The 27,208-nt window shown below is 37.6% G+C and overlaps 1 protein-coding gene across 13 annotated transcripts in view; it reads right to left on the bottom strand.

The window, feature by feature from the left end:
* The window catches only part of Camta (Calmodulin-binding transcription activator), an 816,835-nt gene that overhangs the window by 224,518 nt on the left and 565,109 nt on the right, over positions 1-27,208 (bottom strand). For all 13 annotated transcript variants that reach the window (XR_014441594.1, XM_083120430.1, XM_083120424.1 and 10 more), the window contains one exon: positions 11,539-11,606. Coding sequence is in view for 12 of the 13 variants with exons in the window: in XM_083120430.1 (XP_082976556.1) it covers positions 11,539-11,606 (68 nt within the window). In the remaining variant the exon portion in view is untranslated. The remainder of the gene's footprint in view (positions 1-11,538; positions 11,607-27,208) is intronic.

Below are 27,208 nucleotides of genomic sequence, written 5' to 3'. Positions count from 1 at the left end.
GGGATCCGAATCACTTGTGCCTCCACCGGGTATCGAACCCGGGACCCCTTGATTACAAGGCGACGACGCTACCACAGCGCTACCACAGGGGAGGCCCTACAAAATTAGAGTTGAAAATTGTTTATTATCCGGAAGAGAAGTATGATTTTCATTTCAATCTTCTGTATCTACCCTCACGAGAGGAGTGTGGGGTAGAAACACAAAATATAGTATAGGTATAATACGCATTCTGGGTTACTGAGAAGCATTCATGTTCAATGTGGGATATTGAGAGAGAGAGATACATTTTAGATCGAGAGGTTTTAATGGAAGCCTACTGTTATTTCGAAACTTAGCAACAACTTGCTTTCAATCTAGCTAAAATAACTAATTCTCCTTTATTCTAAAACCGAAGGTTGATTACCGTAGCAACAGAATATCCATCTGCTCACATTCTGGGCCATATATTCCTAATTTTGGCAGTCCTTGCCGATTACCTTCATATCCACCTCAACATTGACCTTCCAACTTCACCTTGGTCATCCTACAGGTCTCGTACCTTTTGGTTTCCCAACGACGATACTTTAAATGCTTCTTGTCGACGTCCATGGCGGAGAGGTTATCACAGCCCGCTACGACACCAGGGGTTCCGGGTTCGATCAAGGCTTGGATATGGGTGTTATTTGTGAGTGTCTCTTCAACAATTTCATCCTCATCGTCGCAATTAGCCAATAGTGGCAGAAAAGCCACTTAAATCACATTCAAAGGCTTCTTCTCCAATGGGTGCCACTTCGTATGCCCGTTACAGGCCGTTGGTTCAATTTTCGGTATCCTTTTAATAAAAAATTAAATTTATGACTTAAAAACAGATAAGAAAACTGAAATGCAGTACTCCCTTTTCCCCCAACAAGGGCGCGCAAAGGGCAGGAACTAAGGAGATGGCGACCGCATAAGTCTTAATACAATAGCCCTGCTGAAATACCGTCAGGCAGACTACCAAGTTGGTTTTCTCCTACTTTTTTTTGTTGGTGGAGCTCTGTACCAGGCATCCAACACATCACTCTCTCGCACTCCGCCCAAAACCTTCCGCCTCTCAAAAACAGGGCGGAGAGAGACAAATAGACGCGGAGAAAGAGGGGAGAAAAAGAGAAGGTATGAAAGGGAGGAAAAAGTGCACGGAATGAGAGCATGGAGAAAGGGAAGACTCCGTAACCCATTCTACACTCCGCACTTCATACAATTACAAATATCCGAGGCGCGTTGCCACGGTAACCGTCTCCATAAATCGACGCTGCAGCCGGTGCCTCTGAAGTTAGGCTTTCTCTCGGTTCAGCCGCACACATGACAGAGAATTCCAAATGTCACATTCCGGAAAGTACGTACGCTTGTGGAAAAACGATAAAATAAGAGCGCCGGAGGGAGTTTAATTTTTTCGTTCGACAAGAGCCGGGAGATGCGCAATTGTGATGCAGAAATGGCCTAATATCAAGTATTTAATTTCGCTTCAGCTTGTTCTGCGCCCATGCAGTATTACTGCCTCTTCCTCTAACGCAAATAAAATAAAGTGTGCAGTGACCTAACTGCGCGGTGTATCATTCGCTAGGCAAATACATCAAAATAATAGCAGAGATGCTCTTATTATTAGGATTTTATGGAGAGGTGTGATAATTTATCCAATTTCTTGTTTTAATGAAAGTTGCCTTTCTCTTAAACGACAGAAATGTGAAACGTACATTTTACTTTCAATAAGAAACAATAACAACCGTAACGGCTTTGACTCAAAACTTTTGAGTGTGTGTGTCACTTTACAAGTGAGCACACCCGCGTGCGCGCGAACCACACACGCACACACAAAATCACATGCACACAATGGTGTATTCTGAAGGGCCTTAGGGTTTTAAAAATAATTTAGTGGTGCCGATTTTTGTTTGTAGGTCACGACTTTACAATTGCCTCGGAGTTGTACCTTTGGAAGATTTCACACCGAAGCGAGAAGCGACACGCGACAGTCGACAAGCAACACGTGTCGTTTGGAAGCGAATCCTTAGTAATCAATTGAACCTTTTGAACAGAAGCGACACGACAAGCTGCACGTATCGCTTGTCGCATGCGACATGTAAAGCTTTTTAAGTACGCCACTGGTCTAGTGAAATACTTTCTGCTATGAAAAAATTAACGAAGGGTAGCGGTAAAACTAACAGACTCCAAGATCGGGAAGAAAGGAATGAAAATTGTTTAATTTATCATCATGCTTTATTTTAAAATAATTTTACTATTATTTGCTGCGAATATACTATTAAATTGCGAAAGTAATTATAACGTGAACATGTGTGTTACTCTGCCTAGAGAGTAAAAAAGTTAATGCGATACGCGGGTAGAGTGGGATTGTAGTACATACAGATACAAAGTACCTTTATCGAATAGTTAGCGTTATAAAATCACCGAATCTGCCACATTTTTCGTCCTCGTTGTAGGTGTAAAAGTAAGAGTAATACATGTTCCAATTTTCAAGAACACCCATGATAATTTAGCATTGTGCAATTTCGACCTTACATATTCACATATACTTTTATTCATTTAGGAGCCAAACTTAAAAAAAAAATATTATTTTAAAAAAAATTGCTCTATGGTAACATCTGCATTCTTTGAGATGTATGATTTTCACGTTGATATTTTCACTCTAAATTGTATGTGTCGCACATAATATATTGAACATATAAATCATTTTGAAGCGACAGAAGAAGTTTCAGCACCATAACATCTTCTTGGAAAATAAGACCAGAAAGAAATAAACGAACAGAAAAATCACAAAATAATTTGTTTCATTATTTAAAAGACTTCAATACATATAGTGACAGATGCGCAAGGTCTTCCTAACTATGTAAGAAAATGCTGAATCTTGGAGAAACATTACATCCTTTTATTGATTTATTGCATAGCTGGTGTATTTGGAAATTATCGTTGTACAAATTCAGGAGTGGATTTCTTGTATATATCTCTTCAGTGCCAAAAATTATTAGTGAAAATCATCGTCGCAAGTACGTAAATTAAAAATGTGGTTCAATGCTATGATGGTGTAAAATCAGCTTTTCAAATCCTACGCCGTTATGCATCACGCAGAAAACGCTCATTATTCCTAAGAATGCTTCAAAGGAAGAGCAATATATTTACTGTATGTGTGTTACAAAAATATCGAATAAAATCATCATGTTTCAATTTCGATTAGCGGCAATTTTCTGAAGACAGCGTATGCGTGATAATTTTCTTATACTACAGGGTGTTCATAAGTGTGTACAATTTTACTTTAAATAACGCTGGCATACAGAAGCAAGATCACATGATGCACCAACTCAAAAGCTTTTTGATGCTCAGTCCACTTCTAGATGTGCACCTCTGGTTGCACGTACAACATCTAAACGATATTCCATCCACCATATTCGCCGTAGCATGCCTCTGTCAACAGTGGCGTACTGAGAATTTTGGTATTTTCACACAGAACTCATATAATCTACCATTCCACAGTGCGATTCCAAATTATACAGGGTGTTTCCGTGACCATATTACAAAATTTCAGGGATGATAGAAGGGTACAAAGGCATCAATATGAGATAAGAAACACCCCTGTCCAGAAACGACTCATTCAGAAGTTACAAGGGTTCCAAAACCATTCTAAAATCCCAAGAGTCCCGGGTTCGAATCCCGCTCGGGCTTGGTTGTTTGTGAATGTCTATTCATCAATTTCATCATTTCATCACTAATCCCCATCTTCGCAAATTATCCAAGAGGCACAAAACGCGAAGTAAAAGAAACTAAATCAAATAATAACAATAAAAAAATCAAACCATTCTAAAAGGTATGCAACCCACAAACTTGTAAGCGAGCCCCACAAAAGGAAGGAGGATGCGACCTTGAGAAACTAGCAGATATGTTGTTTGTTTATGGACATAAGATATAAGAAATCTCAATTCAAAAATACCCCAGTCAAGAGTTATAAATTAAAACCGTTGTTGGAAGGTAGAAGGTTCTGTGCAGTCCCCTTTTCCAGGATGTGAAACTACCACAGTGGCTCTGGTCCCACTTTACCTGTAGGTCCAGTTCCCGATTAGCCCATCTGAGCATAAAATAGTCTCAACAAAACCAAAGTTTAACCAAATTTTGGGGTTGTTATGGGGGAAAAACGAAAGATCTTTCTTTGTAGCTTTAATAAGTAAATTACTATCTCCTACCATTACTACATCATACATAACAAGCCGAGATTAATGCATTTATAGCAGTTGTTCAAATTTGCATCCTCCAGTATCGATGCAGGCATGACAGCATCGCAGGAAGCTTTGTCGCATACGCTCTAACATCCCTGGAGTCATTCGGGCAATGCTACTGGCAGCAAGGAATCTTGCCAGGAGTTCTTCTTCATTATCCACAGGCGTCCCGTACACACTTTTCCGGAGAGGGGTTGCTTATCTCATATTGATGCTTTTGTTTCCTACCATCATCCCTGAAAGTTTTTAACATGGTCACGGAAACACCCTATATATGGCAATGAGAATGGTTATTCTGTTATTTTATCATATAGATTAACAACACCAGTTTGGTACACTTTGTCCTTAACATAACCCCATCAAAAAATTCCAGGGATGTACTATAACGGGACCTAGGAGGCCGGTCAATTGGACCATCACTACCAATCCAAAGTTCTGGAAAAGTAGTGTTGAGGACACCTCTCACAATCCTAGAGCAATGTGGTGGTGCATCACTTTGCTGGAAAATCTGAGGCAAAAACGTATTCAGTTGGTGGATCATATTAACGCAGTATGCTTTGGTAAGTCAATTACAATTGTTGTTATTGGTATATGAAGTTGTAAACAACCTTTATTGACACGGTTTTTATGTAATTTGTCTGAAGCTAACATCGGGAAAGATGGTTGGCAGTTTAACCAAATTATAATAAATTCTTTCATGTTTTATATCTCTAAATACTCGTATAATTAAATAAAATTCTTTCTCTTTCCGCGAATAGTCAATTCCATGTCCACTCATATCCACATCCACACTTACATCCTTAACTTCCGATTTCCTTTCAATTGTATATGCTATGTATGATACTATAGAATATTATCCAAATGACGTAAACATTTTAAATCGTCTAATTTTACTGTATTTAGACGTAGTTTCATTGTATAGGAATTTTTACTATATAGAGCATCAAGCCCTTACTTGTATTAATAATAAACTAATAAACTGTACGACTTAAATGTAACAGCATTAAGATAATAAATAATAACATACATTTATTGAAGGTTTCATTATACTCTATCACGGGAATCTCTGGAGCAAGCGAACAAAAACAAGTCTCTGCGAAAGTAGTGACTCGAGAGGGCTTGATCAATGAACGCATGAGAGGAGAAGTGAGTGCAAGAAGAGGAAAATGTGGATCAAGATGTTAGAACAAAGCTCACTGCTTCGCTCCGCCCTCTCTTCCGTTATGCGCGGTCTTGCTTCAGAAATTCCCGGGACAGAGTATAATGCAGACATATCTGCGTATTGTCGGTTTGATTAGTTCCTGCAAAATCAAAGTTTCTCGATTGGAATCACTTGTACAATTGTCTTTTACTCACTTCATGATTACTCTCGTTGCTTATCTTTCAGCCTTCTATCACATGAAACCGACACCAGACTAGAGGGAACTGTGCGAAATATAGCATAGATTTTGAAAACGGAAGGCTACACGAGAATTTGCAAATTATCTACAACGCACAAGAAAACACACGATGATTTACGTACTGAGCATATTGCCCTTTTCATCTATCTTATGACAGTCAACATCTTCGAATGTTAATTAAAAGACAAAAAATATTTCGCTGCTTACATATACAGTATCAGAGATAAAAACGTCCCAATACAACATTATTACTTCTCAAAATTACAAACTAGCAACGTTCGAGCGTATGACAAAATTAGGGCACGGGTCTCATTATCCTAGCTCCAATAATAATAATAAACTACTTTAACGGCATCCTTTCTTCCAAGAAATCAGTATCCTACTTCAAACTATTTCACACATATTACTGCACATATGTAATTTTTGCTGGATGTTCCAAATGTCCTAGAGGTTATACACACTATTCAATTTACTAGACAGTTTCCTCAATTTCTAAAATTAAAGAAAGGCTCTACTTTTCTCTTCCTTCGCTGAGAAACAACACTTGCTCTCTGTTCAATCCATTTCACGGTTACGTGAAATCACATCACCAGAGGTTTGCTCTCTTACGGCAGACTGAGTATTTTGCCACATTCCAACATTTTCTACGTGTTTAACCCTTCCCAACCTCGCACGAGAAGAACTTCTGTGTCCTCCGGGTTTGTTGATCTTGAACGCAAGAACGGCCGTGAGGAATTTCTTGTTTACTTTGAAATAACTTCTTGCTTAGCCCGTGATGTGTACTTCATGTAGTAATACACATTTTAGCACTGTGAGCAGAACATAATCTATCTACCAACTTCTTGTACTCCAACTTTTGGGAAAAAAGAGAAAAAAAACTATCCCTTCTACAAGTCATGTAATATAACAAGCATTATAGGTACATATATATTATTACATGTACTGTCCTTCAAAAAACTTGCATTCGCTCCTCTTGGTTGAAACATTTTTAGGGAAAGTTTTCACGCGCATTATTCATAGCAATATTGTTCCTATTTTCAAATTACGGCACAGAGAAAATAAATTTCATTTTATATTTTTATATTTTGGATACATGGGTGTAGGTGCAACATTGGTAAGGCACCCAAAAGTCAACCTCGCTTCCAGGTAGTACACCCCGGTAACAGTTTCTTGCAGGCTAACGAGGCTCTGACGGCTGGACACAACCAGGAAAATATTTTTTGTTCTGTGTTTATCCTTTGTGTGCTGAGCGCCCCTTTTCTGCGTCTGCTTTTAACCTAGGTAATGAGATTTCAGTTACCAGAGAAAGTAGAGTTTTAGTTATTGTTAAGTAATGAATGAATGAGTTAGTTTTAAAAACTGAGCAAAGTTGTTAACAGATATATTTTGTTTTCTTGTTAGGGGCCTGTCCTTAATTTTGTTATAGTTAAGAAGCTTATCCCCGTATTGCGTGACGGGCAAAAATAGCCTATGTGCTGACGTTTCGGTGTTAATTGAACTCTTTAAAAAATGTTTTGGCAAGATTGAGGTTCATCTCGGATATCTTGCGCGCACGCATAGGTGTGATGCTGACGTTTTAACACATATGCAAGAAATTCTCTTCACATTAGGAACATTCGTAAGACTTAATATGGCTTCTAATTGGAGAGATGTGGTAAACACTCAAATGAAGGGATACTCCATTTTTTATCTCGCAGTTCAAAGAACGAAAGGACAACACGGAAGACATCATACAGCACGTTGGAAGAGAGGAGGAAACTGTTGCCAGAGAGGCGGTTTATGAGCTCGTTCCTGTGACGAAGTTCCGTTCTGGAACAAGTTACAGCACCAAAACCCAGCGCATCTGAATTAAGGGGCGGTCCACCGCATTTACAACCCTAAATTAACAAAGATAAAACCGGAGTAATTGTCTCTGAAAATTGGACAATCCAACGGACTATCGAATTCGCAGGATGAGAACAATGGGCATTTAAATAAGAAAGAACTGAATCACAAAGACAGAGTTAAATTGACAATCTAATTTAAACGGCATACCTAGAATATATTCCTTTCTTTGTCACGTTGGCTGATTAATCGCTTGCACTGACTTCAAATGTACGCTGATTGCAAAAAGGCAGCAGAAACGAACAATAGAGGAAAACATTATTTTATACGTATCACACGTACGTTCCGTAACGAAGCAACATGTTAACATCTTTGTCGCTCGAATATAATCAACTGTCTTTGTAAGCTGCAGCCAAATATAGCTAGTATAGATAGAGCACGAGTTATTTTACAAATTTTTATGATTATGCACCGATTACGACTGAAACTCCTCGCTTGCGTTTCATGGATTGATTGATTTGGTTTTGTAACGACCGCCATGTTAGCCAAATTTCACATAATTGGAATATATCTTATTTCGTATACTTAATTGTTTTCATAATTCATGTAAGGCTATATATTTATGTTTTATCTGATATTATTCGCGTATTTATAGGCTAATAATTATCCTAAATAGTATATGCAACGTTTTCATTCTTTATCAAATCCGAGATGGTGAGAATTATTTCTATCTTCACGCCAATGTTGTTGTTTAAACACATGTTAAATACATTTCTATCTAATATCGATACTTGTTCAACAATAGATAAGGTTGAAGTAATTTAGTATTCGTTATAAATCCGTAAACTAAATCTTTATTTAATCATTTTATGTGCAAGGGCAAATATGAATTATTTTATAAAATTAGTTTCGTTATTTGTTTTCCTAGTTTAATATTGTAACATGAAAGCATAGCAATTCTCTCTCGCTTTCAATAATATATCGTTCTCCTATTGGCTGTTTATTTTAGGAGTGGGGAATGACGCTACGTGTCTATGGCGACGTCAAAAGTTCCACGTTGGCATTCTCAATTGTTGCCAACCACAATCTAAGGTTACTATCGCTAAGTAGCATTAATTTGACATATACATTATCAGCTTTTCTTGTATTATTTTTATGGCATAAGTTTGTATCATTGTATAAAAGTATCTGTTAAGCTATGCCTCGCGCCTGAGGTAGCAGTTGAGGTCTTGCTATTAACGGTGAAGACGGTGCGCGGATTCTGTCGTGATAAATAAGTTACTCATCACTGCCTACAAGCGAGCAGGACCCAACACATTATATTTTTGGCTTGTGCGAATAAGTATGTACGCGCGCGAACGTTGATTAAAGTTTTTGGACATTTTTATTATAACATATTTGATTTCATTTGCGGTGACGTGTTGCAACTCGGTGGATACCTTCCTGGTAGATTGGGAATCGCCTTAATCCCGATCCCTGGGTGAGAACTCGTGCTTCCAACTGACTAGCCGGGGCAAGGAGCACAGTGTTGCCAATTCGTGGCTCTATACCCTGGAGTTGCGATTGTGGTGGCACGTTGCAGTTTATTTTACTATTGTTACACTTTTGTCTAATCGCGAAGATGGGAATGAGTGGTGACATGATAAAATTGATGATGGGACACTCACAAAGGACACCAATGCTCAGGCCGAGATGCAAACCCGAGAACCCTGGTGTCGTAGTTCGCTGTGCTAACCACTCTGCCACGGAGGTCGGGTATTTTTCTATAGCCTAATGTAAGAAATAATATAATGTTTTGTAAAGCCACAGTGATGCTAGCATCAAGGATCCGCGCTCGTCACCAGTGGAGTATTCTGAAAATTTACCTGATATATGGCAACAATTCATATTCATCGTATATACGTATTTATTATACATCCCATCTAGATTAATTGGAGGATGTAATGGACATAAAACACCAATGCAGGCATGCAAGTAAAACAAAAATAGAAGTCCAAAAACATTAAATTTCTATATTTTTAATAAAATCTTTCTTGTTAAGTAAAATTGGACTTACGTAGATGTAGATTTGCCTGCACAATGGTAAATTTCCCATCATGTAATAACACTGCTTCTGCAAAGCGCGCACAGAAAGCAGACAGGAACAAGATGAGTTCTTCTGCCAACGCTGTTTTCAGTGGTGGAACTGACCCCACGTCCAACAGCCACAAACCCACTTAATGTTCGGCACCCTCGACCTTCCTGTCTACAATCGGAGAGAAGGGTACATTGGAGAACGATCAGTGGCGTTCAAAACGAGTCTTTAAGTTCATTAAATAATTTAATCAAATTCTGGTTTAGAGACTTGTTTGAATAGTTTGCATAATAAGTAATTACCCATATATTTAATCTAAATTAAAAAAAAAAAACCTATGTTGAAAATGTTGGTTTACCCACGGTAAACGCGGTAACATGGAAAATACGCCACTGATAGGCACAAAGGGTGATACAGCTTACCTCTGATGAAGAAAGAAACGTTTAAAATGTAACATCCTGAAATAGAATCAAGTGGATAACGTACATTGATGCCGCGAAACGTACTGATAGAACTAGACAAACCTCACGAGAGGAAGGGGGAAGATATGTTCCATTTCCTGCGTGAGGGACGACTTCCCTACCATGGGAAGACACGAAAACGTCACTAAATTCCATTTCAAAATCTTTCCTTTTTTTATCCTTCCGTTATCTTACAGAACGATACCGGCAGTGAAGCGTATGAAAAGAAAAAGAGAAATTTCAGGAAATAAATCCACCGATCGCCAAGGGTCTTCTTGCCTCTTCCTCCAAGAAAGTTCCCGGGACCCTTGGCAGTAACAGAAAGACTTTTATCTGACGTTCGTTTCACGGTATTAAAACAAGTTGTTGATCACGAAGGGAGACTTGCAAACAATAGAAGAGGGAAGACGGGAGGCGTGCTTTCTTTTGTGTCGACTTTACGACAAAGCTGCAAAGGAGATTTATTGGGTCGCTGCTCCTTAGACATTCTGGCCCATTCTTCTTTCTCCTCCTCAACATTAACGCGGAGGCTCTATGCGGGGGAAGCCGAGATCCGACTCAAGTGAGAAGCAAGAGAGAGAGAGGAGAGAGAGATGAGTGGTGCTTGTTACAGACTCCCAAGAAGAAGCTCTCCGCTGTAACAACAATGAAATGTAGACATGAAACTTTCCGCTCGCCATCTTTCAACGAACGCTAAGAGGTTTTAGCTGAAGTGTGCTTTTCGGGAAAAGCACACCTGAAAAGCTTTATCTATGCTGGTCTCTGGACAACCAAGCGGGAAGAAAAACGCTCACCTCTCAAGAACTTGGTAAACTGCGAAGCCGAAAATCCCAAGGTGTGACGTAAGTGGGATATTATTAAGATGGCACGATTCTTTACCCGCCAAGGATTATAGCAGGCGGACGAACAAATCGAAACCTTCCGAGCGCATGCGGTAATAAAATTGTCCGTATATCCGCCTGATTTCTTCACGACTGATCCATGAGCACAGCATTGTATTTAGTTCATTGCATGAACAGATGATAATCACGAGATGGCTTTATTTCTTCCTATTTACGTCAAATCGCTACCTGTTGCGTTTAATTGCGACAGATACAATGAACTGATGAAATTTATTACGAGCATATAAAATATCACCTTCATACCTTACCCAGGAAACGAACCTTGAACTCTTGGGTTTGTAGGGTGCTGGGTAAAACACCAACTATTAAAACAAGTAACCGTCTTTCCCATTTACGGACATATCCCCCGACGAAATTTCTCAACATGTACTGAATCTGCGCTCAATCTAGTCGTAAATTTAGTCATGGGTTCTGTTCATAAATAAACAATACTCGCCTTATGCAAAGGGCAAAATAAAAGGAACATGTGTTCATAATCACATCAAATTGTATATACGCCTTTCTTCATAATAAATATACATATTTTAAAAATGTTGCAGAAAACCAATGGAGAAATGAAGCATGTTAAAAACGTAGATTCACCTCAAACAGATTAAAATAAAACTTAAATCTTTACTGAAAAAGAAATTTGGTGCTTACCTGATCTTAACTTCTTTCGATAGCCACTCATTGTGTTTATCAAAGCTAATAAGGATCGCTGCTATCTCCTAAAAGGAAAAAAAAAAGAAAACAGATTTAAGAACAATGGTACCTGAAGAAATACTTCACACGAAGACAAAATTGAGTAAATAATTCACCACTAGCTTACTTTAAAAACGCTTGCATGGCAAAACATTTTTTACCACAGACGTTACACGTGGATTAACTCGAATAAATTGACAATCATAACAGTTGGTTAAAAGCAATGGATGTTATTCAGCGAACCACTTCCCCCTAAATTCACTGCACGAAATCACGTCCCGCTACCATATTTCGAGAAAACAGATCATATGCTGCGTTGAAAACATGACGAGTAAGCATTGTGCATGGTCTTTTCCGAAATTTTGATTCATTGATCGAGTTGTTGTTTTAAGTTCACTTTGTGAACATTAAGGCTAATCGGGACTGGATCTACAGCTTAAAGTGGGATCCAGACTACTATGTGCCTCCACCGGGTATCGAACCCGGGACCCCTGCTTTACCGAAGTGATTAAAGAAATGAATGTTTATCATGATCATATGACGATTGGGCACGTATAAGATGTAGCAAATTTCTCGCTGTAAGAAATCTTCTCATACAATTTCCTTAACACGTGTGATTATGTTTGTCCGACTTCATGCTGTTTCTTCCCAAAGTGCACTGTGAGATGAATTCAAGATGAATATCATCCAGTCTTGTATAATGCAAGATATAATTTGGCCCTTACTGAGACCTACATATTCGAAACGCATCTATGGTTCCATGCTGCTTCTAAATTTTATTTGCATTGCAATGAATATTAAAGCTATTATGGGATAATACGGTTCCTGACCTTTAACTACAAATACAAGCTACCTAAGGATTCAGTTTTCAGGATGTACTAAGTGAAAGAGGCTTTGTGTGCCTTCCGAAAGTCTCACATCCCAAAAAGTGAAAGAGGAGGTTTTTGTATACTTTCTAGTACAGAACAGATAAGATGAAGGAAATTCAAAATTTAAAGTTCTCGACATGTATCTACTTACACGGCAGCAGCTTAAAGCCCAGTGCATATAGACATTATACTATTGGTAAAAAATGGTGGTCTTTGATTTTTTAAGCTTACGCCAGTAACGCCTTCTGCCTACTCGCACGTGCACACCCAAATAAATCAGCAATGCAATTATTTTTTTTATACTTATTCTCTGAACACTATCTCCTTCAAAACATCAAACGTTCCCACACCCCATCGGCTTTGATTTACCAGCGCCTGCCGCTCCGCTGAGGGTGCCGTGCTGTTAGCGAACGTGCTCATATTGAACACGTGCTCTTAGCGAACACAGTTACGAACACGCGAACACGCAAACTTGTACTGTCTTTTTTTGTCCTTGAAACTGGTCAGCATGCAAGTGTTGCCAGTGATAAGCCAACTTGCGTGGAGAAACACCTCATTGGCTCGTGCATCTTGACCTTCCTTGTCGCACAACAGTTTTGCTACCTTGTGTTCTGACGTCAGACGAGGAATGCCTACGAGGTTAGGTTAGGCCTGTTAGGTTAGGTTCCATTAGCATAAATACAATGAAAAAGTATTATTTAGGCTAAGAGAACTAAACATAGTTAGCCTAACCTAACAACGTAGGCATTTAGCCTAAAATTAAAGAAGCTATTTTTCGTGACGTCAGAACACACGGTTGCTCGAGTGTTGTGCGATAAATGAGATCCCTTGGCTCACCCCTGACAATTCTTCAATCGACTGTGAAACCATCAAGATGAGTGAAATATAATCCAATAAAACGAAGTACGTAAATTTGTGTTTAGTGTATGATGGTTTTAACTAAAAGTTAAAATATACAAAATAGTAATTTTGCCTGTAGTATTATATGGGTGTGAAACTTGGTCCCTTACATTGAAAGAGGAACATAAATTTAGAGTATTTTAAAATAAGATCCTTAGGAAAATATTTGGACCTAAAAGGGACGAGAAGACAGGTGAGTGGAGAAGGTTACATAATTTAGAAGTACATAATTTGTATTCAAGAAGACTTAGGTGGGCAGGCCATGTGGCACGAATGGGAGAAGAAAGGAGAGTTTACAGGATTCTTGTTTGGAAACCTGATGGTAAGAGACCTGTAGGAAGGCCAAGACGAAGATGGAGGGATAACGTTGAGATGGACCTAAAGGAAATCGGTAGGGATGGAAAAGAGTATATAGATCTTGCTCAAGATAGGGACAGATGGAAGGCCTGTATTGCTGGAGCCATGAACCTTCGGGTTTAAGAAGGCTAGAGAGTTAGTTAGTTGTATGATGGTTACCAGTATCGAAAAGTATGCGAGGCGAAAGGTGTGGTGACGTGGCTATGTACGAAGGAGAAGAAAATGAAGTGTAAAGGGTTACTGAAGACAAAAGACGGATTTATACTAGCTAATTAGCTAATTTCAAATACAAAATAATTATAAGGTATCACTGGCAACACTTGCAAGTCGACCACTTTCAAGGCCAAACAAGACACAGCAAATGTGTGCGTTCGTTAACAGCACGCACCTGCAATTCCTTTCCTTCCGGTGTTCGCTAAGAGCACGTGTTCGCTACGAGCACGGAATCCCGCTGAGATACGTTCGCTTCGCACAAAAGTCGCCGTGTGCTCGTTTGCAGCACGCAAGAAAACAGAAGGGATTCGCTCTTCTAGTTCGCAGTATTATGGGCTAAACTCGCACTGCTAGTGCTGTGTTCACGATACAGCAGTGTTGCAATCCCATTCCATTCCAGATCGTGTGGCGGAGTAGAGGCAGCACACGCATCATCATAAATCTACTTTATTATTATTTCTTTATTTCTTTAAAGGGACAATTCTATTCTTCGCCCACTCTGTTCCGAGCATGACAGGGGCAAGGAAGAAGACAGGAGGGAGGGGAGGACAACTGAAAGCGAAACGCGTGCTTTAAACAATGTCTTGCATTGCCTTTGCTTGGCCAAAATAAACTGTCCTTGTGGCGCTGTAGTCGAATTATCCACCTGCTCAGGGGGGAGGGAGACGTGGATCAGTCAACTGTTTCAATTGTGTGGCAAAATTGTTACATTATCAAAAGCTCGTTCCTGTTTCATTGCAAAGTGAGCATGATGAAAAAGAAAACTGTACATAGCGAAAGCAGAGACGTAATATTTGGAGGGAAGTTAGCTACAAAGCTCCCAGCGACTGCAGTAATAAGACAGATTCTGAAGTACGAAGAAGGGCAGTGTGGACTGAGTGAGTACTGTCATTTTCTTGAATATGTTTTTATTTATTCTCTTGATTTCGCTTGAGTTTGTTGGTTTGGTTAGATATATTACAACTGATTTTATGCATGTGGTCGTTGGATCGACTGTCTTGTTTGCAGGAGTGGCTCAAGATAAAATTTTCACCCGGGGCGAGATGGAATTTTGGCTCCCCCTACTTTCCACATTCCTCCAATATAAATCATAACCATGTTATATATTTACGGTTTAAATGACGAAAAATAATAGCCTTATTTTAAAAATACTATAATGCTGTTAAAGAACACGTTTATTGTAGTTATGTGTTTATTTAATAGCTACATACTGACATCAAAACAACAATAATCTCTTAGGTTATATGATTTTGCAATACACTTAATACGTTTTTCAGCAGTAGCTTCAATTAATACTTGTCAACAATAAATCCAACTCTTTTTAAAACAAATAGCCACGCATCCGATGGAGGCACGTAGTGGTTGGGACCCCTCTTTAAATTGTAGATCGTCTGTCTCTTAATTGTTTTTCTGTGCATAAAGTGGACTCAAAAAAAATAAACTCACGCTTAGGATTTGGCTCTAATCAAGGGGGATGCCTTGGTTTGACGCCCTGGGTACTCGCCCGATCCTGCTTGTTTGATGTATGCAAATGTTATTATTCTTGTTTACATTTATCAGCGGAGTGAGGGGGGAAATTGTTTACTAAATATTTTTTTAAATCGACAATAATATTGAATATTGTAGATCGGCATTTTGTTTATAGTGATTTTGTAAGGTTATCGAATGTTGAATTATCTATACCCAATAACATTGCTCTTTTCGTGATCGACGAAAAATTTGCGTCGGTATTTCAAACTTGTAAAAATTAATATTTTTTATGAAATAAAACTATCCCCTATCCTCATAAAAGGTGTTCATAACTTGGGTTACCAATACATTTAGCATCATTATGGACGCAAAAAATGGAGCGAGTATTTGAGAGGGGTGATAAAACACTTCTTCTGGACGCGATGCTGAAGTGCGCACCCATCAAGTCAGACCACCAGCCGCAACTGGCTTAGACCATATTCTTTAAGTACTAATTCAATACCTAAAGTCAAGAAAAGTCAATCTTCCATTTTGCACTATTAAGAGTTCCAAGGTAAAAAAGAATACACCAAACCGTTCAGAAATTTCAAGAATCTTATTAGGCGAACAACGAAGTTTCAAAACTATTACAAACCCAAAGTAATTAAACTTCCGTTCTTTCTGCTCTTTCCAAGAAACGCTTGCATTCATTTGGAAATTTTTCGCGGCAAATTCCGAGAAGTTTGAGGAGAGAAACCGTTCGGTAGCACTTTCAATCCCGCACGAGGCAAACTACGGCAACTTCCTACTTTTAATTGCTGAGCTGAATGCAGAACAAGCCGGGTCCATGATAACCCAATCCCCACCCCTAACACAACTAATTGCCTCGCTAGGTCCGTGAAGCAGATCGCAAACAAGCACGCAAGTGTGAATCGCTGCGTACGGCTCAACAACAAGGTACCGATTGGCCCCGATCTATAAATTGCATTTCAGTACTTTAAAAATTGAAGGTCCGGAGCTGTCTGGATGTTGAACCAAAGTAGCTTAAAACACCTAACCTACATTAAAAAAAGAAAGTACAGTCACGGACGGACACTTCTCGATTGTAACGACTCCGTTGATTTTCAATAGGACCGTTGCAATCTAAGAAGTATCCATTCACTACAAGACATACCATATCTAAAAACAGTAGTGTAAAGGTAAAGTTACCTCACCTTTACTAAAATAATCTAATTTTTATAAATATGACCTACACTACTACAGTAATGGACTCGTTAAAATCTATCAAGTATTTCATAAACTTACTTTTAAAAAAAAAGTTATTTTTAATTCTAAACATATAATTAGTCTATTCTGATATTGAAAATAAGGTTGCTTTCATGGGATGTGGCAGATATATTGCACAACATTTAAAATGTTGGTCATTTTTAACGAGTAATTTGGGAGAACGTTTTCCATTCTTCAGGAACAAAATAACAAGAATAACATTAATAGTATTAATTAGATTAACAGAAAAAGGCACTAAAAGTAAACCAGTCGTATAAACTAAGTATGGAGTGAAGTACATAAATGCAACAAAAATGCATAACATTTCGATTCTAGAACAGAGAAGCATTCAAGTATTTCGCTTCATTCATTCTCTCTTCTTACAATATCTTATCTTATAATAGGACTATGAAAAGAACTTTACATACTGTTGGCGCACAAGATATAAGTAAGTTAAAAAAATTAAAATGTTGTTTCCGAAGGAAATGTGCACTCATTATAATTATTTTAAGGCGCCTTTCTAACTCCTTGGCTAAATCGCACGATGAGAATGAAAGATGAACTGATGAAATGGGTGATGGGACAAACACAATGATCTATGATCTATGCCTTACACAAGGTTCGAATCATTTACCTCTGGCATTGCCACTCAGCCACTACGTACCTGAATAGTGGAAAAATATAAAGGACGCGTTCTTTACAAATTCTGGGATGCAGAATTCAATGGATGGTGAGAACTGGTGTATCGTGTAACCTTTTCTAGATGTGTTTTTAAGGGTGAAAATGGCCATAGGTGCCAACGCACCCAAAAATTTTAACTCAGCACAGTGCAATTTGAGACTTAATTGTTCTCCACCAAGCATTAATTCCAAAAAATGAACTTTGAATGGGCAAGAAGACGTTATAGAAAATCATACGAATTAAATTTCTGTATAAAATAATACTAATCCCGTGTTTTTTTGTTTGTTTTTTTATTTATTTATTTTTTTGCTACAGTTTTCGATGACCCGCTACCACTATTCTCACCTTTCATTCGACTGCGAGTGCTTTCTAACTCCTCGACACCGACATTTTCTAGCAATAACCAGAGACCGAACACCGGACCGGTCACACCTAAGACGAGAACGCTCATCATTCGGCTACGCTGTAGCCCTTGTAAATGCATGCAAACGTGAGATTCCTCGAATACTTCAGTACAAACACATTTCAAGTAGTTTCAACATTCTACTTCACTGACGCAATGGTTAACGTCTCGCAAACTTTAGACCAATGCCAGAAAATGTAAACCTTGGTGGTAGAAATTATTTATCAGTGGAGAACAATGTGCTGTACTAGTATATTGTTTTAAAGAAGATCTTCAGATTGCAAACATACAGCACTATGTGTTTCTAAACTCTAAAATTTGTCTGTAAAAAATCACCTCATCAAGTACTATCCCACTAACTTTGATTCAGAAAATCCAGAATCATAGGTTGCCAATTGTGCCAGTCTGTTACCTTCGAGGGCCTCCCTGATGGCATAGTGGTAGCGTCGCCGCCTTATAATCAAGGGGTCCCGGGTTCGATTCCCGGTAGAGGCAAATGGTGGTTCTGATCCCACTTTAAACTGTAGGTCCAGTCCCGATTGACTTTACTGTGCATAAAGTAGACTTAAATCAATCAATCAATCAATGTTTACATTCAAGTATATTTTTATAGTGCTGGCAGAATACACTTGAAGAAATTTTGCTGTGCAAGAAGGGGACTAGTTAGTACTTCTAAATTCCCTGGGATACATTTTTCATGATATGCTTCACGAATTATACACAAAGAAATAAAATCCTTCTTCCAGAGTGTCAGCCTGTTACCTCTGGAATTGCTCTAAATCTTTGCGTGTCACTCACACTAGAATGTTCTTTATTTGATTTCCCTAATTTTGAAATGCTGTTTTCTCTATGCAATATGTGTCCTGACGTCTGCAATATAATTGCAAGAAACATTTTCTTCCAGAGCACACAAATCAATAGTATAATTCACCAGCATCTCCCGATCTTCCTTCCATGAAATTTCAAACAGTTTAACTGAAGCGTACTTTCGTCTTTTATCCAACATCCTGTTACTTTTTCGGTGCCGAATGTGTAACGCAGTATCAGCATGTTTTCACGCTAACTGCTTTCCATAGGAAGTCACGCGAATGGCACACGAAATAGCGTGCGCTAATCATGATGGACGATGCCAATTGATTAGGAACTGAAACAGATAACGAGTTTTTATTCGCGGTCTGCGTGGCTCCCGGCAACATAAGATATACTGACGTTAGCAAGGGGGTGGAACAAATTTGTGCATATTCATGTATAATTAAATTGATATGGAAAAAATGGAGGTCTGGAGCCCAAAGATTGCGAGTTTACATAAATACCACAAAATTAACTCTCCTTATCAATATACGTTGCGTGGTCAATGATAAATACGCCAGAAAGCACCTACTTCAAATTCGTGATTTTTCTAAAGGCTAAAAATGGGGGAGGCTTACAGTAGGAAACAGAGGACGGAAAATACAAGGGTTACAACGTAACGAAATAGCTACAAGCTGTTTCCTGACCCTTCTTTATTAATATTATTATTTTATATTAATATTATAATAGTAATAATAATAAACCTATTATAATAATATATTTGAGGACTCTCTGGTTAAAATGTATGATAATATTAAAAACAGAAATGTAATGGCTAAAAAAGTATTCCTTCTACAATTCCACCCATAGTAATTCAATTTCCTTTACTTCACATTACAATGTAGCATATACTTCGCTTAATGTGATACCAAGGACTATCAAACCTGACTTTACGGTGATTACAAAATAAACCGTTTCCACAAGACCAAAGGCCGTGCTATTCTTACAAAGCTACTACAAGTAAGCTTCGAATCATAACTTCCAATTAATTTCTGGTCAACCTTCTGCGATTTCTATACAATATTGTGGCATGTTGACACCATAAATCAGAAAAAAATGATTAAATTAAATATTTTAATGCCAACAAACAAGAAAACTGGAAACATCTGCAAAATTTTCAACTTATCTAGAGTTGCGGAAGAATTGTTACGGAAATTTTTACTCCACTAATACTTTATAACGTTACACAGCAATATTAATTACCGAGAATTGGAAGATACGTATATACTTTAAATGTCAAAACAGCGTCTCCAACAGCGAGTAAAAGAATTTCTCAAAACTGAAGGATAAATCCAACTGACAAAATACGCTTTAGTAAATTAAATGCATGTAATAAATCCATTTCAGGGATAAAAGACAAGCATAAGCTGGTGTAGGAGTTTCGATGGCTTCTAGTGTATATAAAATAGAGTGTCTGACGAGCGTAAATTTAAATAAATCTGCCGTTTTAGAGAATGCTATCCATCTGCAATACTGTTGTAAAACCCAAATGCTACCTAGCAGAAATCATATATGTACTACTGTTCTTATTTAAATCGGTCACACGAACAACGTTCTAACCAACAGTTTTGCCGACAGAGGCGGCAGAGACATTAAGTTGAAACAGTAAGTGCTTTTGGTTTCGGGAATATAGTAGTGACACGTTTTATGAATAGATGGTGGAAGAGTTTTCTGCGCCGTGGAACTTCCTGCTTGAGGAAAAACATATAAGAGAAAGCACCACGACTTGTTTAGCGATTTTTGTGGCATTTGGATTTTGTTGGATACAGCGTTGTTCGTATGACCGGGTTCATTTGTATTCACCGTCCATTTGCTTAAAAAATCGTTCCTCTGTACTGTTTATTTTAGAACAACTTTCAGGAACGCAATTCCTCTGTGCTACCCATATCAGAATTTCTAGCCAATTTATTTTAAATAATACATTTTCTTCAGTCACCTACAAACAATTTTGTGAATCTTTGTCCTATATTCCTCTCACACTTTTTCCTTCTCTTCATCTCACTTCACTTAATCTAACCTATCCTCTCTCTCTTTCCGAAACGCTTCAACTATGTATCTTACATTCCAACTTCAACCTCAACTTTGCAGCTTATGATGCATTAAATTTCTTTCTATTATTTCCCCCTATGCAAGTCTGTGCCTTTGGTTGCATGTTTCATCTACTTTCTATCCAATCTGGTAAATACATCTCGCAATACATTCGTCCTCAAATACGTGTGTTATTCCATCTCTTCTTATAGAACCGAAGCACTCTCTCTCTCCCGTCTCAAATTTTCACACAGCAACAACGTTTTTAAATTTTTTGCTCACGGCACTCACCTGATGCAACTTTCCTCTAGGCATCATACACGTTTTGGGCGAGAAATTTCCCCTCGCAATTCCAAGAATTCAATTATCACACAGATGGCAGCTTTATTTCCAGACAAGTTTAATAAGTTACACATCATGTTTTTTTTTAAAGCAGTTCCAATTAGGAAGAAACTGGCAAGCAGGAAGGTTAATAAAGAGAGCAGTTAAAAAAGAAGTGAAAAAAGGTAAAAAAAAATACGAACTTGAAATCCACGAATCAATATCCCATTACGTCTGCTTGGAGCAATATATCTGTGGCTGAGGTGGAAGTTTATGCGAAGAAATGAAAAATGAGCGGAGGCAAACGGAGCTTCCCTCTTATAGGATCCCACATTAAAATGCCATTACTGTAGCAGCGAGATCGGCATTTGCCCCACGGGGTAAACTCTCAAAACGAGTATAAAGACCTCTTACGTCACGCGTACCAGGGAAGTTTTGGCAAAGCGTGCTTCTTTAAATCCAGCCAGAAAATTATGAAAGGCCACCATGCTGCTGGAAAAAAAGATCATTACATTGCAACCGCGACTATCTTATATTTAGACCTCGGTTTTTAGGTTCTAAAAAGTGTGCTTATAGGTTCCTAAACTAGGCTCTAAAAATCCTAAAATAGGTTCGAAAAACCACAAAATAGGTTCGAAAAACCCTAAAATAGGTCCTAAAAATTTTAAGTTAGGCTCGAAAAATCCTGAAGTATGTTCAGAAAAACATAAAATAGTTAAAACTTCCGGAAAAATACTGATTAGGTATAGTCAAAGGCAATGTAATTGGGACACACATCCTGAAATACACACTATCTAGCATAACGTTATGTGTGTTGCCTAACCGTACGGCGGGGGCAGAACTTACCATTGGAAATTTGTTATTAAAATCCACTCTTCGCCATATAGTTAGGTAGCAACCTATTTTCATGTTATCCACAGTCAAACTCAGCAATTTTGTCTGTGAGGATCATCTTATATGTTGAAAATAATATTTAAACAAAAACATAGTCAGTGGTGCAAACTTCAATGCTGAAATGCTAGTTTGCAAGGCGTGAATGCCACAAAGCACCAAAATGACGTGCAAGTGAGCAAGACCACACAGATCAGACCACTTTGGATTGTACAGGTAACAGTGGCACCAGATATTTTGCTTTGTTTACAGCTTTGAAAAATCACCATGGACTTGGAGGAAGTGAAATCGACAGAGAGTATGTTTCAAACACGTTCGTCATTGAATTTTATCGCGACCAAACAAAGCAAATGCCTCTGTGTGACATAAAAATACTTCAAAAATATATAAAAACCTAAAAAGTCTTGATTTAGGCACATAAACCTAAAATAGGTTCTAACAAGTAAAATAGTTTTTTTAGGCACTATAAAGTTTCATCAGTTGTTGCGTTTTTAAACGTAACGCTGACATAACCTATTATTTCTTACATACCTGTAAAGAAAAAATAGGTTAAAAACCTAAAATCCGAGGTCTACTTATATTTCAGACCTTTCTCAACATTACTCGAGAATTGATAAATTCCCCTTCAAAACGTTATTGTGGTGAAAAAAAAAGACCACCTCTTCATCGTAATTTTTCGTTTCGATTAATAATTGGGGTAAAATCTTACCAAGTGACAATGGTAAAAACAAGTCCATGTACAGTCATGGACTTCTATGAAGACTCTAGGGTCATTCCACGTCAATTCATCCAGGCCATGTCACCCACCATCCCCGATTTTGATAAAATTCGGTATGCTTATAGAACTTTTGATGCTGATTACAAAAATGACAACTTTTTAAAATTTGGTCAAGGGGTTCAGAAGTTACGCGCTTTTTAAGATCCCCGTGTACGCCACATGTGGCTCCACTTTGAATGACACGCATTAGGTTATAAACGATCGTATCTTCCTCGGGTTTGCCTTAGAAACTTCAAGTTTGTCTTCTTTTGTTCATAATAGTATAAGCTTTCATTTAAATAACATTTCAGATGAATGCATCAATAAACATGTATTTTTATATATAGTTTTATGTATTTTTTTAGAACAATAAATGACTAACTTCAAGAGCGAATTTCATGCAATGCCCCCCCTTCAATTTCCCCCAATTTTATAGGTAGGTAAGGTAGCTCAGAGTGTGTACTAATGCCTGATAGAAAAATTGGGATGGGCGGTTCAGAGACAGGGTGATAAGAAAATAATTTGCATAAAATGACATTGAAAGTAAATCTTATTAAAAATGCTTATGTATTTAGCACAAAGTCTGAAGTACAATATGTTTCAAGCTACAATATTCAAAATGTATGTTCACTATGTGTGAATGTAATCATAGGCGTAACCTAGCGGGGCAAAGGGAAGCTCTTGCCCTCTCCCAAATTTATAGATTAATTTAAAATTTGCAAGTAATAATTACAGTGGAACTCATATTTAAGTTCCTCGATTTTACATTATCCTTCATTTTGCATTCAATCTTGGTGGTCCCAACATAGCAAATTGTTTAGAAATTTTCCAAGATTTTACATTTTCTGGCGTATTAAGTTTTTCAGCTTGGTCTCCTGGATAACTTAAAATTGACGTTCTACTGTAAGTTAGTTTCAACAGTCTTCATTTTTAAAAAAAAATATATATTATATAATGATATATAATCATTATTAACATTCCCAAGTTTAGCAAATTTATCTTCGAGAACATTCTTATTGTGCATTTTATCTCAATACGGAAGTTCTTTTTTGGCTAGTCTTCATGAGGATACGTAATATGAAGTAAGAATTAATACTACACATTTGAGCTGATTGAAGTTTTTTTCAAATGGAGCTTTTTCGCCACATACCACAGAAAATATCCTTGCGAAGGGATGGTTGGAACAGTAAAACTACTTGTATAGACTTCTATAGTATAAAGCAACAAGTACGGCAATTATGTACCAATTCCGTAGAATTAGTATTCAAGGCAAATTTCTTAGTAATCATCTAGGATGAAATGACAACAACCCACAGTACAATGCGTCAGCGATTGCAAAGTACTACAACAGTACCAGGAAGTATGCACTATTTTGAGCTTACAGGTTCCGTAAGTTACTTTTTACAATGTATTAAAAGTTACAGCCAATCATTAAAAAAGTTACTCAGTTATTGTTACTGGTACTTTGAAAGTAACTGAGTTTCTTTTACAGTTACTGTAACAGTAACGTACTGTTAATGATCATTGATTTGTGTAAAAGTTACACAAAATCAATGATCAAGAAGACTTCCGTGTTTTGCTTATGTTTTTAGTACATAATATGTATTCATATATTTACATTATTACTGCTAATAAATTATGGAAAACACAGTCATCTTTGCTTGAACGATTATAATTAAAAAATCATTTGTATGCTGACCACGGTATTTTGAATATGGTGTCATTGATTCCACTTGCACCTATTTCTTTCTCCTCCATTACAAGTTCAACAAAATCCATAGATCCACTCCTTCGACAATGACTTTTACCTAGCTGGACAACCACATTCCAAACGAATGCAGCAGTCTACCAAAAACAATGGAGTTTTCACATACAATTAGAAATGAATTACAGTAATGTGTGGATGTTCTAAATTTAGCATTCAACATCTACATATTTTATTTTTATAATCTGGAACAGAATTGTCCAATTTAGCTATTTCCCTTATGCAAAAAGTAACTGTTACCGTTGTTAACTTTACAGGTACTTACTTTTAAAAGTAGCTAGTTACAGTTAGAATTCCTAAATAAAAAGTAACTGTACTTGTAACTTTGTAACTATTTACTTCGAAACACTAGTTGTTTAACAGTCAGAGCAAAAATAGTAAGTGCTGTTGTAATATGTTTTGTATAACTGTATGGTTTGACTTTTGTGAAGAAGCGACTTTCCGAATTCCAACTGTAAACAGTTATGTAGTAGCATATGCATGCGTGACTCAAACTTGTTTGTAGAATTGTTTCAAAAGTCCATGTGAAAATGGAGATGCAGCTATTAAATTCTTGCATCCACTTGGTCCATCAACTTCCTACTACTAGCCAAAAAGTATGGTGTGTCCAGTAGACATTATCAACATAAATGGATGGACATATGTACTTAGTGATAAGTCAAACACTTTAGTGTGTTTCAAATGGTCAAAATATCCATCTAAAATGTGAACGGCACAATTTATAGTACATGAAATTTTGGAAATGCATAGAGTACAATTTTTAGGTACAATCTTAATAAGTGTCACTTGGAAACTATCTTCGGGTTGAGATAACCACAAAGTTTTCCATCGCATAAAAATAGTGTCCAGGATTATTTGATAAATATATTTGAAAAATCACAATTATTACTCTTTATTCCTTTCTTTCTCAAGTGCCAGGAGGATCACAAAATATATTTAACTTGAAAATTTTAATTAATATATAAATTTGGGAGGGGGCAAGTGCTTCCCTTTGCCCCCGCCAGATTACGCCTATGATTACATTCACACATAGTGAACATACATTTTGAATATTGTAGCTTGAAACATATTGTACTTCAGGCTTTGTGCTAAATACATAAGCATTTTTAATAAGATTTACTTTCAATGTCATTTTATGCAAATTATTTTCTTATCACCCTGTCTCTGAACCGCCCATCCCAATTTTTCTATCAGGCATTAGTACACACTCTGAGCTACCTTACCTACCTATAAAATTTGGGGGAAATTGAAGGGGGGGCATTGCATGAAATTCGCTCTTGAAGTTAGTCATTTATTGTTCTAAAAAAATACATAAAACTATATATAAAAATACATGTTTATTGATGCATTCATCTGAAATGTTATTTAAATGAAAGCTTATACTATTATGAACAAAAGAAGACAAACTTGAAGTTTCTAAGGCAAACCCGAGGGAAGATACGATCGTTTATAACCTAATGCGTGTCATTCAAAGTGGAGCCACATGTGGCGTACACGGGGATCTTAAAAAGCGCGTAACTTCTGAACCCCTTGACCAAATTTTAAAAAGTTGTCATTTTTGTAATCAGCATCAAAAGTTCTATAAGCATACCGAATTTCATCAAAATCGGGGATGGTGGGTGACATTTTCACAAAATTCTGGATGATTTGACATGGAATGACCCTCTATTTACTTTCAATAGGATCGTTACAACCCAATACAAGAAAGAACCATTCATCTACCCAGAATTCAACTCTACCAACATCCAAGTTATTTTCAATTTTTTCCACAGATAGGCGAAGTAGGACTAGTCCTACAGTTTAAAGTAGGATTCAAACCACTATTGGCCAAGTGGAGTTTCGATCCCGAAACTCCACGAATACAGGGCGGCGATATTACCACTACGCCATCGGGGAGGTATCCGACATCGAACTCGCATATTATAGTGCACGTTATTCTACAAAATACATATCCACGGAATTGTAGTTAGCACTCGAGGTACTACACAAAATCAGCTTCCAACCTCAGTAGCAATATCACTTCTCAGTGAAGAGTGGCATAGGCCCTTCTTGGTTAACCCTTTCAATTCTTTTCCTGAATTTTAACAGTTAAAATGTCTCTAGAAGGTTTCGTGCATTAGAAAGTAAAGAATCTTACGACCGACATCGTGAAGTTTAACGCGATTCGCATGTTGCATCCACACAGTCAAGTTTGCCGACACTATTCACATAGTGCTGTCTCACTGGGTATGACGTCAAATAGACCACGCTTTGGCCTAATGCGTGCAGCAGTGGCAGCTCGTGCTAAACATATTTAGTAGTTCTGCAAAACAAGATAATTAATTAAAGTAAATGCAATGACTTGTCTGTTTTTCAAATCAATGTTAAAATTCATTATCACCTAATTGCATATTTATTTTTAAGAAAGATGAGTCAAGGAATCCGTCCATTGACACCCTGCCCCGATTCGACTCAATTTAGAAAAAAACAATTATCCTAAGAATAAGTATTGTAGTTGTGAGGTTCATATATGTCTCACAGATTAATTACCATGTTAGCACCCAATTTGAGGTCGACCCAATCGAATGACATTTTCACAATCCTGTGATTACCTGCGCAGATGTTCGTAACTGCACGGTTTTCTCATACACATGATCAAGTATCCCTGTGCAGTCTGCTTGGAATAGGAATGCCTTTACCATATGTCACAATGTCTACAATTTTAGGTGTCATATATATTTTTTCAGTGCTGAACTCGATGTTCACTGTCTCTTAACGATCTTCATCGCGTAACGTAGCCCTCAGTTACGCCACTCGCTTAGCACATGTCCCCCAAAAAGGACTGCGTAGAGGTACACATTTGACCAGATTAAATAAACGAAATGAAATATGTATACGAA

The sequence above is a fragment of the Lepisma saccharinum genome, chromosome 4 (assembly GCF_977018435.1).
Source record: "Lepisma saccharinum chromosome 4, izLepSacc3.1, whole genome shotgun sequence".
Taxonomy (NCBI): Eukaryota; Metazoa; Arthropoda; class Insecta; order Zygentoma; family Lepismatidae; genus Lepisma; species Lepisma saccharinum.
Note: the sequence above shows the minus strand (reverse complement) of the source record. Positions and strands in the feature narration are given on the sequence as shown.